The following is a 12,928-nucleotide window of genomic DNA, read 5'->3' as shown; positions in this document are numbered from 1 at the left end:
TAAGGCTACTATAAATAATAGAAAACCTCTCAGGATAAGACAATGTAGTTCCACAGCATCACAATCTACATCCTCCAAAATTACCATAGAGTTGAATGGACACGTCTGTAAAACAGTTTCAACATTATGACCTTCATGACGGCAGGATTTATCACAGGGCTGCTGCATCAGACTGCATTAGTTTTAGCTCGGTGTTACTACGAAACTGGCAACTTAGTATGTGAGTAAATACATATATGTGAAGCAATGAGTGGGTTTTATGTTTTTCTAATATTCAGTCGGTCACTAGGCTGCTTTTCCAATGGTGGACTGTCGCTCTCCGTGGTGCTGAAAGATCCAATGTGAGAGGCAGGCTGGTGATATTACATTACATTACAGTTCATATTCCTTCTAAGTCAAACCCATTTACAGTTGTTATGTGAAATCAGTGTGTTACACAGAAACACTAGAAAACAAGAGCCTCTGCCAGACTGAGGTACACACTTTAAACAGTCACTGTTGTACTTTTGAACAGAAACACTCGACCTGCTTTGTGACAAGAGACATGCAACAGATCCGCTTCTCATCATTTTTAGCATGAACCTGTCACAGCTGTATTGAGAAAAAAATGTCTTCTGTATATGTAAAGGCCTCAACCCCAGGCCTACAGTTGTGAGGAGAATCTGCTTCACAACTCGCATGCCAAAGCGATTTAAGTGATTCTGCCTGGAGGCCAAACAGGAAGCACTCTCAAATCATATGGGCCTATAACCAAGGCAGAGGCTACCACAGGCACGAGGCTAGCGCAGGGAAAGAGTTAACACAAAGGGATCAAAGCTGTGGAAACATCACAGAGGCACAGCGATTTGATCACCCACCAACCCCCTGAATTCATAATTGTCTCTTTAACAAATGTGCACGTCTGTTCTCAATTTCTAGGTTAAAGAGCATCTGTCTCGTAGGGTCTGTTTTTCATTCTAAGGATACAGTAGTAGAAGACACTTGGCAGACACTTGACAGAGTAATCATTTAACAAGACACACTGTGAAAAAGTTTGTGGAGTGTCTGTGTTTGTGTATGTGAGAAAGTTTCTCACACAGTTTACTTATGTCTCAGATGTTTGTGCCAGTGGGGGTTTCAGTGACAGTGATTTTAATTCTTCAGTTCTCATCCAATTCCCACAGCTAAGAAATGTACAATTATAAAAATCAGTGTACAAATAATAATAATAATGATAATAATAATAATAATAATAATAATAATAATAATAATAATAATAATAATAATAATAATAATAATAATAATAATAATAATAATGATGATGATGATGATGATAATAATAATAATAATAATAATAATAATAATAATAATAATAATTGTGCGGCCTATTTCTATGTTTATAGAGTTGGGACATGTGTTTTGGCTCAGAGTGAGAGCTCCTTGGTTTGTTGGTTTGCTGGGGGCGTGTCAGAGTGAGCGCTCTCTGCTTTGCGAGGATCTTTGTTTACGCAGCACGGAGATCAACACGTGGAGCAGAGACGCCATGTAAACTGTGTTCATGTCTGTGATGCTTGAGCCTTGGAGACTATTAGTCTGAGTTATTTGGATGTGTTATGTGCAGAATGTTTGAAGTTTGTAATTTTTGGTCTGAAGCTAGTTTAATGTGTGTTAATTTAGTTAATGGCGATCTGTGCTATTTCTAGCTAATAGTGATGCTAATGATAGCTAATTCCTTTAATAGTAGTATGTGTGTCGTTTGTACGGTGCTACTTATATGTTATGTAAAGCCTGCATACTTATATGTGTTTTATTTCTGTATTCTTACAGTTTTACAAACTAAAAGAAGAACAGTAAAGTCAAGAAAGCAAACCTTGCATCTTTATTGCAGGACTTTTGAATGTTAGCTAACTGTCTAGCTACGCGCTGTAAGGGCAGAATAATAATAAGAAGAAGAAGAAGAAGAAGAAGAAGAAGAATAAGATACTGTTTCACTATTTATTTTTGTTTTCTTTATTTAGACCCTTGCCTTGACTTAGAAAGAAAATGGAAATACCCTTCCACCAATATCTCAAAGCAGTTCAACGGTACTTATACAACAATTCACCATCAATAACTAAAAGAGGCAAAGCATGAAGAATGTAAGATGCTGCACCCTATAACCTTAATATGTTAATAAAATGTATTATGTTACCATTAACCTTCTGGGGGAACATAAAATGAATGATTACCGCGGTGAGAAACAATTTAAAGCTCTCCAAAAAAAAGAATGTGAGACTACCCTCAGGGAAAAAGCTATTTTTTGACCCTCCTTCTCTGTTATCAATGTTCATACATTCCCTAATAATTAAGAGTTTTAGGGAAGTTGTTTACAGGCCAAACACCGTCATTAGTACATCCAGTTAGTGTTGCATCAGCAGTGTTGCAGGGCAGACTTCCAAGATAGATATTTAGAGTTTTCATGTTTCAGACATCACCGCTAATCCCCACTACAAACATCAAACCACTCCCATTACATAAGCTAAAGCCTGCAGAGGGCTTGTTGTGGTAGTAAAAGAGGAACGTATTAGCAAGTGCCCTGAAAAAAACCTTCTGAATACTTTTCTTCACTGTACAATTGGAGCACATCTGTGGGAAATCAAAAAAGTGACGTACAAATGCTGAGGAGGTGGATTTTCTTTTCTTTTTTTTATCTGATGTGTGGATACACTGTGCAATGCTTTTAGAAGTAGGAAGGGGCACCGCATGTGTCCTTCACTGCGATTGGCCGGTGGATTTGTATCATTTGCTATGAAGTGAAGCATACTGTAATGTAAGAAATACCATAGACAGAACAAAAGGAAGAAAACCATTTGTGAGAATAACCCATTACATCAAGTAACCCAAACACTTCAGCTGGGGAGAAAAGAAACATTTGCTCAGGCAAAAAGAAATACAGATGGTAACTAAAGCCAGGTAGACGGGACAACTGGCAGGCAACAAGCCATACAGACATGCAATATAAACACTTACACAGACACATAGCAGACGGACAGGCAAGCTGAACTCTGGTCAAATCACTGAACACTGAAAGCAAGGGAAGTCAGTTCAAAGCTAAACCCCTGCCTGTGTAAATCACTGTGTGGGACCATTATCCGTTTAAGAGATTTCGCTTAGGCCCTTTTTCTGTCTGAGTCTTTCAGATTCCCATTTGAGGATTATTTATCTGCTAAAAAATGTCATGAAAAAGACCCATGATAACATGGTGGTGTGCCGTTACCCTGAACATTTTAAAATGTCCACCCTTGTTGGTCATTTTGTAACCGATTTGTGTTTTGATGACCTCATTGCATATTATAGTTCAGTATTATCTGTAAACACAAATAAAAAATGGGTTGTCTTTACTTATACCTTTTTTTACCATCCAAATAATACACGATGGAAAACAACCTAAAAAAGGCACCTGGCACGAACACCTGCAGTCCCGTCTATAGCAAATGGGTAGCTGAATCTATGAGAGGTTTGCCTTCTGACACCACCAAATCTTTCAAATGCTGTGGTCAGAAGACAGTCCTGTACTTGAAAAGTAACAGGTTCGATTCCTGCACTAGCCAATGTGTTCATCCACACACACTCTGCTGAACCATCCTTGACCAAGACACAATTAAAAAAGGACATACTGGATCTACTGAAGGATTTAAAGGCACCCTGTTGAAATCTGGAAAGACAGCAGGACCTGCCAACATCCCTACTTTACCAGCATGGTGGAGTTGCTCCACCCTCTCTTTCATTGCAATACAGGGCAGCCTCAGACACAGTGCAAACTACGGAAGGATCACAATCCTCTCCTAAACAGGCAAAGTGCTTAACAGGATCATAATAAATAATAAACAGAATAAAGGAATTAGTCAGCATTCAGCTGCATTCAGCAGAGACAGTACTGACCAAATCACAACTCTGTGTACTGTGACTGAGCATTGACCTTTCCGCACTATATCCATGTTATTTAAGTATTAATCTCAAAGATTTTCATTTCAATAAAAGTCACTATCGTCAAATGAGATAACACAATGGTGATTGAGGGGCATGGCCCACTTATGAAAGCCCGCGTATTCGCTGTATTACGAACTCGGTGTCTTTGGCGACATTCCTAGGAAAAACCACAAGCGGCGACACACCTGCATTTTGTTGCTTAGCAAAGGTCTTCGAGACTGTAACTGTAAGGAATATTTGATGACATGGATAGAAATACTCTTTGAAATATTCTTCAACATAGTGGTTTATCAGACAAGTCTTTCAAAATTATCAAAAACCATAGATGATATAAAATATGGACGTAGTATCCGTGACGTCACCCAGAGCTTTCTGAAGATCAGTGGTGAAGCTGTGGTTGCGGCTACAACTAGAGCTAGCCTCAAGTGGCCATTCGATGAACTGCAGTTTTTGGCACTTCCGCAACGCCCTCACTGCTCAGCCCCGGAGGTGGCCGCTTGTCTAAATTACATATGAGGCAATGAACTCATAATGAACTCACAAATGCTTTTGAAGTGAGAACTGGAGTCAAGGATGCCGACTGTCCCCTTTTCTCTTCTTGTTGGCAACAACAATCAAAGACATGCAGAGAGCACAAGGATTTGGACATAACTGTTTCTGTATGTTGCACTTCAAACTGGCTTATTTGAAGACAGTGTTCACTTACGATTGTACCTATTTGAAGCTATTGTACTTACAAGATTCTTGCTGTTCGGAGTTGTATCTCCATGATTGTTTGCACTTTTTGTACGTCGCTTTGGACAAAAGCGTCAGCTAAATGAACTGTAATAATGTAATGTAATGTAACTGGGCAACCTGTAGTTTGCCGATGACTTGGCATTACTATCCCATACCTATCAACAGATGAAGGAATAAACCAGGACATTTGCTGCTCACACTTCGGATAAACTGGACTCAACAATCACTGAGGTGGCAGTTACAACTGCCAGTGAAGGTTAGAAAGAGGTGGAAAAACGGTATCATATGCAGTATCATTTACTACGTTTACATGCACACAATATTCCACTATTATGACAATAATCTGAATTTGATGTTTCATGTAAACATCATATTCCGTTTGGATATTCTGAATTAGGCCTTCGTCCGAATATAGTATTTTCTTATTAAGACGTGAGCGATATGCTGATATTATTTGGGTTTTAGGAGCATTCTTTGAATATGTATCTCAATTGGGGTTTTTACTGCAGTTTGCCCCAAAGGTAAGAGGAAAAGAAAATGACCAACTTAAAAATGGTTCTTAATACTGTCAATCTGAACAGAACCCATCTGCATGCAAGGCTGAGTGGATAGAAACATGTCTTAGTTACAGGATGATAGAAAACAGGATGGCACTGTGAGCTCAAGAGCTTCCTCCCACACGCTCGAATATATTCTCTCAAATACAGTCTTTTACATGCACATCATCCAGCTTCCAAACATCACATCTAACATGACCCAAAGGAAGCAGGTATCTCGGAGTAGATACTAATTTATGTAGTTGCTGGGTGTATTTAAACATGAGGAGAGAATATATTATGTTAGCTTACATAACATGGTCAGAGCAGGAATAATGCTGCACTGATAGCGGCCTTTAGCAAACTAGCAAGATTTGTTAATGTAGGACAATTATAATGTTGTAGTAGCGTATTTGCAAACAGCTGGGGGACAAGGGTGGGGGGTACACGGGCTGCTGAGCTGTCCGAGCATCGTTTAATGAAGCGTCTGTGATTGGATGTGCATCAAAATAAATAAGGTTCTTCTTTTCTTTTCGGTTTCAGTCAAATGTTCATGGAACAAGGGACGGTTTAGTGCGTTTGACACTGTGTGGTGTATTTACTGTTGTACACAGTGACAGTTGTCTGCCTCTCCCTTTGTGACTCACTTCATTTCTCACTAAAATGATTACTGAATCTGTCTTTTCCATATTCTACTTCACTCTGTGTGTGTGTGTGTGTGTGTGTGTGTGTGTGTGTGTGTGTGTGTGTGTGTGTGTGTGTGCGTGGTTGGTAATCAGTCAGCTTAGCTCTTCATCTCAGTAAACACCATTAGCCCGGAAGGCCAAGCCAGCCAATCAGAGCCCGGTAGAGCCGGCTGGGTGGCCAATAGCAGCGAGGAACACTCAGTCCCTCGTGACACGCTGACCTGCTGCATGTCGGTGAGAGTTGCTATGGAAACCCTACTGTACCGAGCAGCTCCGTGGAAATGCAGTGGAGCGAGGGAGGAAAGAGAGAGGTGGGATGAGAGGAGAGAGGAATGTTGGCAAACGTAGGAGAGGAACCAAAAGCCAAACAGCAGAGATAAGAAAGAGGAGACGTGTTTCCTGGAGATGTGGCGTCAGGTGTAGTTGGAGGGGAGAGTGGGACTGGCAGTGAGCTTAGACCTGACTGTGGGAAATGTAGCTGGCTCTAAAGTGCAAAGCGCGTTCCAAAAGTATGTAGGCAGCAGAGCATCTTTGAATGTCTTGGCTCCTGACTCTTATTGCTTTGGACATGACAGAGCCCGGAGGTTTCAGCATGAATCTGAGAGTAACCTGCATTTGGCCAAATCAGAAGACCACTTAAAGACCTCTGACCTTTCCATGGTACACTTTATTTCAGATGCGAAAGGTATTTGGACATATTAACATCATATTCAACAATTCTATCATTTTAATTTCACAATCAAAAAGTCTTCATTTGTGATGACGACTATAGTCTGTATAATTTAAGTCCAGTACACAAGAAAGATCCATTAAATCACAAAAAACTGACATGTGAGTTTCATGACAGTTCTATCAATTTGTTTATTAAAGTCGCCATAGACCATTTATTTTGCTTTAACTCATCATTATGAAGTAATAGTTGAGTATGTTATGGCTTTAGAATAATGACAGATTGGTTTCCTATAAGTCAAGCTAGCACCAAGCTACAACAATCTGTTGAATCTGAAATGTATCCCTTACTAATGTAACAATTTAAAATATCTCTTCCCATACAATGGGCCTCATGCAGCATTATTCTCTCACATGTATCTTGTATTTCTCTTAGTTCGCTGTTCAGAGAAAAAATAGGAGAAGTTAACTCCAGACGCACAGAACGTTCTTCACCATTCAAATGTGCTCTTACCTACGTGTAGGGAGCGATGGATCCCACTTGATCTTAAATGGGAGGGACTGTTTATAACTGGCATAGCTAACATTCCCTAAACACTAAAACAGTGCAGGTGTAGGTGCCACTAAAGCAAGACTGTAAGAGAAGAACTTCAGCAGCAGTGAAATTGAGGAAGGTGAACTGTTAAACAGTGGTGGAAAGTAACTTAGGACATTTACTCAAGTACTGTACTTAAGTACAATTCTGAGGTACAGCTTACTTGTACTTTACTTGTGTTATTCCATGTTATATTACTTTATACTTCTAGGTCCTTACAGATCAGAAGATCAGAAAACAATGCACTTTTCACTCCACTACATTTATTTAGTTACTAATAGTTACTTTACAGATTATTAATACAAACATATTATCTACACATTAAATGTGATGTAGTATTATAGATTAAGCTGCACAGTAGTATACAAGGTCATTCAAATGAGCTCAAACTTGACTTTTTTCTTTATTCTGCATGAGTACCTTTACAATACTTTAAGTATAATTTGATGCTAATATGTTTGAAGAGTATTTCTTCACTATGGTATTTCTACTTGTACTTAAGTAAATTGCATCAGTGTTCTTCCATCACTGCTGTTAAATAACCTTAAACAAAGTAAATGTGATTTTCCAGAGTGTCAGTACTGGGAGCGGGAAAATAAAAGGAAGTCTTTAATGTTTTCTTATTATCTTGGTAAGTGTGCTTTTGACCAACCATACACTTTTCATTTACCAAAGAGAAGAACAAAAAATAAGAAATGTGTTGGTGAATCCCAGAAATCAATTGGTAACAAAATAAGAACAAATGGTAGATACGAACAAAATGGAAATGTGTTCATATATCTCTGTGTGCAATAGGTCCAATGTCTCATCTCAGTGTTTCATTAAAAGAAATGTTTTAATTTAAGACAGCATAAGTGTGTGTACCATTAGCCCCTTTACAAATACAATCTTTGTCTTTCCCTCATCTGTGTGAACGCCTGAGCCAACTCTTGTTGTGTAGTGTCCCCTGTCATACCAAGAGCACAAGTCCTGCTGTGGACCTGGAGCAGGTTATTAGCCATGACCTTTGCACAGAACAAGGAATCAAGCTGAATGACACAATGTAAAATAACTCAGGGAGGCATATGAGCCATATGAAAACCATGTTAGTTGAATAAGTTAGACATAGAAAGTTAAGGTTTATCCTGGCAAGACATGAAAAGGGTAAAATACATTCCCTCTTTATCTGTTAAATCATTTGGTGTTGTGTTTGATCAATTAATCTCTTCTATTCAGAACATTTTATTCTTCCTCATAGATTTATAAAGGACAAAATCATGCTGTTGTAATAAGGACACTGTGTACTGTTGGAGCAAGATAAACACTCATAACTAGGCCAATCTCTGCTGCATTTACAGTATGTGGGTTCAAACACTTCACACAGCTACAGTCTCTCCAACACGTTCCTCTCTGGGAGGTTTTCTGGACTGTATCTCTCATAGTAATCACGATAATCATCCACCCTTCAAACCAGTCATCTTTCTATTATTTGTTCATCATTTCAACCATCAATCTGTACTTCTGTCGGTCCGTCTATCCTTTCCTCCGTCCCTCCGTCCCATCTGTCTGGTTATCTGACAAGCCGCCTTCTTTTCCTTTGTCCTGATTCAACTCCTCAAACCAGTCTGGTCTGCAGATTCTATCAGGCTGCTCAGGACTGTGTGTGTGTGTGTGTGTGTGTGTGTGTGTGTGTGTGTGTGTGTGTGTGTGTGTGTGTGTGTGTGTGTGCGGGTGTGTGTGTGCGTGTGTGTGTGTGTAGGTAGGTGTGTAGGTGTGTAGGTGTGTGTGTGTGTGTGTGTGTGTGTGTGCGTGCGTGCGTGTGCGCGCGTGTGTGTAGGTAGGTGTGTAGGTGTGTGTGTGTGTGTGTGTGTGTGTGTGTGTAGGTGTAAGTGTAGGTGTGTGTGTGTGTGTGTGTGTAAGTGTGTGTGTGTGTGTAGGTGTGTGTGTGTATGTATGTGTGTGTGTGTGTGTGTGTGTGTGTGTGTGTGTGTGTGTGTGTGTGTGTGTGTGTAGGTGTGTGTGTGTGTGTAGGTGTAGGTGTAGGTGTGTGTGTGGGTGGTCCGGGCCTGCTTTAACTGCATGTATGCTACTGTCAGCTCTATTGCTCAACTCACACCAGGTTTTGTGTGTGAGCATCTTTGTACGCACAATGTGTATACTCATGTGTGTGTCTATTTTTAAACAGGAATCCATATGGTGTGCGGTGTCTCATTAACAGTGACTGACCCGAACCTCAGTGCATTGATTTCAATTTTAGGGCAAAATGTGATGCTTCAAAAGATATTCTACGAATTAAAAGTCTTTTGAAAAAAATGATTAAATTGTAAATAATTCAAGAATTGTGTTTTCTATAATTAATATTCTACCTTGTTACTGCAGTCATATGTAAAACAAATTACAAACGTATTACATGCATTAAAGTGGCCAACACTTAATTTTTGCAAAACTATCAGATTCAGTGATATTGTAAGTGTCACAATAGTATTACAATTAGATTTTTCTGGCCAAGTCCACCAGAAGATACTTTGGATTTATGTTCAGCCCTGCTCGCGGCATGACTTTATGGATGCCAATACCAGTCAGCCGATCACTTTGCCCCAACCTTAAATGTCTCAACAGCCAAAAGATTGATTGGCACAAAACTCAATACAGTACAGTGTTACACTGTGGTATTGAGTGAAACTTTAGTATAGACATTCATTGTCCCAGAACATGAATTGTATTTATTCTGATCCCCTATTATCTAGCGCCATTGTTTGGTCAACATTTTGATTTATAATTTGTCCACGGCAGGTAGAACAGCCTGACAGAGTACCGGCAGTAGCTCATTGTCTCTGGTGCACAATTGTTTGTGCATCATGAAGCGGCTAATTAGCAAATGTAATCATGCGAACATCCTAAACTAAGATGGTAAACATGGTAAACATTATACCAGCTTGGCATCAGCATGTTAGCCATGTCATATTGAGCATTTTAGCATGCTGATTTAAGCATCGAGCCACTTATGGGTGTAGACAAAACAATTCTGAGCTTACAAAAGGAGCAGAAGTCTTTCTTATTGGTCAGTAATTTGAATTGAAAGTAAACTAGGGTTAGCTTGGAGACGGTGTGAGACCACCTCTCACAAGAGATCGGTAGTTTTGGACGGCACCAGAGTACGATTACTGCGTTCACCATGGCCCAAAAGAACCGCACCACAGTTAAATTAAAACAGTTTAAATATTACATTGTGAAAGTGCCCTTATCAGGAATAACTAAAACCACAACTAACTACACTTTGGAGGTCCCTCCTACTAATGCCACCGAAGTGTGAATATTTTGTTTTGTGGTGTGTTTGCTGAGATATTTTACAGCATAGCCTACAGAAGTAATTAAACATGGTACATGTAAGTGGGGAAATCAAGGGTGAAGACATGGATATGATGTCTCTGCACTCTCTGTGAAATTATTACAACATTGTATGCTGTTTTCTGAAACACTTTGTTTTCTTGGGACTTTGGAGCTGCTGTCCTCCTCTGTCCTTCCAACCTTTATTCATCCCTTAAGACTGCATGGCCTGAATTAAAGGCCTCCAAATACACAGTGTGTCCTCGTGCAACTGAAGTGAGAGGTGAGGGTTGGGAGGAAAGAAGATGAGGAGGACAGAGAAAGGAAGAGTCAGAGGTAGAAAATGACAGGAGAGACTGAGAATCATTGTCATAGCCTGTCCGGGTGCAACTGCTGCCTCTGAACGAGTGTATGTGTCGACAAGTCAAGGCAAACCAAAGGATGACCCGAGAAGACCTCTGCACAAACTCCCGTCACCTCTGTAATTGTCATCGGCCTGTCAATCATTCTCCAGTAATTAATCATTTTCACAGACAACAGTTATCAGTAAATCTCAAATATTGCTTATTGACAGGCACTGTTTGGTTCACACATCCTCTCATACACACTCAATCCCACCCCCAAAACACCCACAATGCATCTGCCTGTGTGTCTCTCCTCCCATTCTTACCTCCATCTGAGTACGTCTCTGTTCCGTATCCGTCCTGCAGCCCGTTGTTCCATGTCCCTTCGTACTTCCCGCTCGTCCCTGTGCTCTCCCGCAAGCCATAACGTCCCTTAAAGCCGTGCGTCCACTCGCCCTTGTACACCCAGCGGCCTTTATTCTCGATGCCCACTCCGTGTCTCTTGCCCTGAGCCCAGGTACCCTGGTAGGTGTTTCCGCTGGGCCAAGTGTAGACACCCAGCAGCTCGAAGCCATGGGCCCAGGAACCGCAGTACTCGCCCTGGCCCTTGGGTCCCGTGCAGATCCCGTGGCCGTGCGCCTTGCCCTCCTCCCACCCTCCGCAGTATGACCCCCCATCGTCAAAGTTGAACCTGCCGCCAGTGGACATGCATGAAACAGGTCTTGGCAATTCCCCTGAAGCCTCGACAAAAAGAAAAAGAAAAGAAAAAGAAAAGAAAGGGAGGAAAAAGACGGACAGGTTGGTGCTAAAAGCAATCCATGGAGCTGAGTTTGGAGGTTAGTGAGGTTAGGGGTGTGGAGGAAGAGAGGGTGGGAGGGAGAGGGAGAGAACTCCCACAAAAATCAAGCAACGCCAGCCCTTGTTTTCAGCTAGTTTGGAGAAGAGGAGGGAGAAACGAGGTGAGCATTAAAACGTGGCCCCTCACAGGGGTGTCAAGGGTCGTGGTGGGAAAGGGCGATGCTGTTCACACCATCCTCTTGGTGGGCTCGATGTAGCATCGGCTAGCACTTTCTAGCTTCTCTGTGGCAGATGCAGGTGAGAGAGGAGGAGAGTGGGCCCAGAGCTGCCATTATCCTCTCTCAGCAGGAGTTTAAACCATCAGGCAGCTCCACCGGCCGGCCATCGGCCTGCGTACACAGTCTTCAACACACACACACAACTCTTCCTCCTACTCCTCTTCTGCTTTCTGCTCAGACCCCCGCGTTCAGCCGCCTCCTACCTGATGATGCCTCCACCTCTCTGGGGTGTAGAACCGAGAAGTCTCCCCGGTGGCAGCCCTTCAATCCTCCAAGCCTCCAGCTTATAAACCAACCTTTGGATCTCTGATCAGCACCGATGCCACAACTTGAGCTGTGACATGTTGTGTGATGAAGAAAGAAAAAGAGAGAAACAGTTTTTTCTTTGAGCCCAGTCCCGATGATCGAAAAAAAAGACCATTTAAAGTCAGACTTAGACTCTGTAGCTCACTTCAGGCTTCACCAACCTCTTATTATTCTCAGCTATCACACACACACACACACACACACACACTGTGGCTGGTCGCGCAGTGAAGGAACACACACATGCATAGAGAGAGGGAGAGACAGAGGGAAATGGGGAAAATACATAAGGTAATCTGCTTGGCTGCCTTCTTTTTTTGTGGTGCTGGAGAGCAGCAATGCAGTCTCTTGCCTTCTGCACGCACACACTATTCGCAGGCACACACAATCTTTCTGACAGCAAGTGCGCACAGACAGACCATCAAAATAAACAACTGAATTGATTAATTTCTCCTCCTCTATTCCCCCTCTCCCTCTCTCTCAGTCTGTCTGTAGGTCTTTAATCCACTGCATCCATAAGTGGTTTATCCTCTGCGTGGGTTGCCTTCAGGTTTCCCGCTTGATGAAATAACATCCATGTATATGATTCTGTTATGGTGTGTTCTGTCCTCTTCAGCATCTCCTGCTTGTCTCCATGTTTCCCTATGGAGTGCCGGCTGACGCACAGCCTGCCTTCCTGCCTCCTGTCTTGGTCTTACAATCTCTTCTCCTCCTCTGGCTGGATCGC

General features: G+C 41.6%; 1 protein-coding gene across 1 annotated transcript in view; it reads right to left on the bottom strand.

The window, feature by feature from the left end:
• jph3b (junctophilin 3b) overlaps positions 1–12,928 on the bottom strand; it is a 49,358-nt gene extending 36,430 nt beyond the window's left edge. The window contains exon 1 of the mRNA XM_029434173.1: positions 11,149–12,928. Coding sequence (XP_029290033.1) covers positions 11,149–11,530 — 382 coding nt within the window. The 5' untranslated portion in view covers positions 11,531–12,928. The remainder of the gene's footprint in view (positions 1–11,148) is intronic.

The sequence above is a fragment of the Cottoperca gobio genome, chromosome 6, assembly GCF_900634415.1.
Source record: "Cottoperca gobio chromosome 6, fCotGob3.1, whole genome shotgun sequence".
NCBI classification, from domain to species: domain Eukaryota; kingdom Metazoa; phylum Chordata; class Actinopteri; order Perciformes; family Bovichtidae; genus Cottoperca; species Cottoperca gobio.
This window is presented reverse-complemented; position numbering and strand designations above follow the sequence as displayed.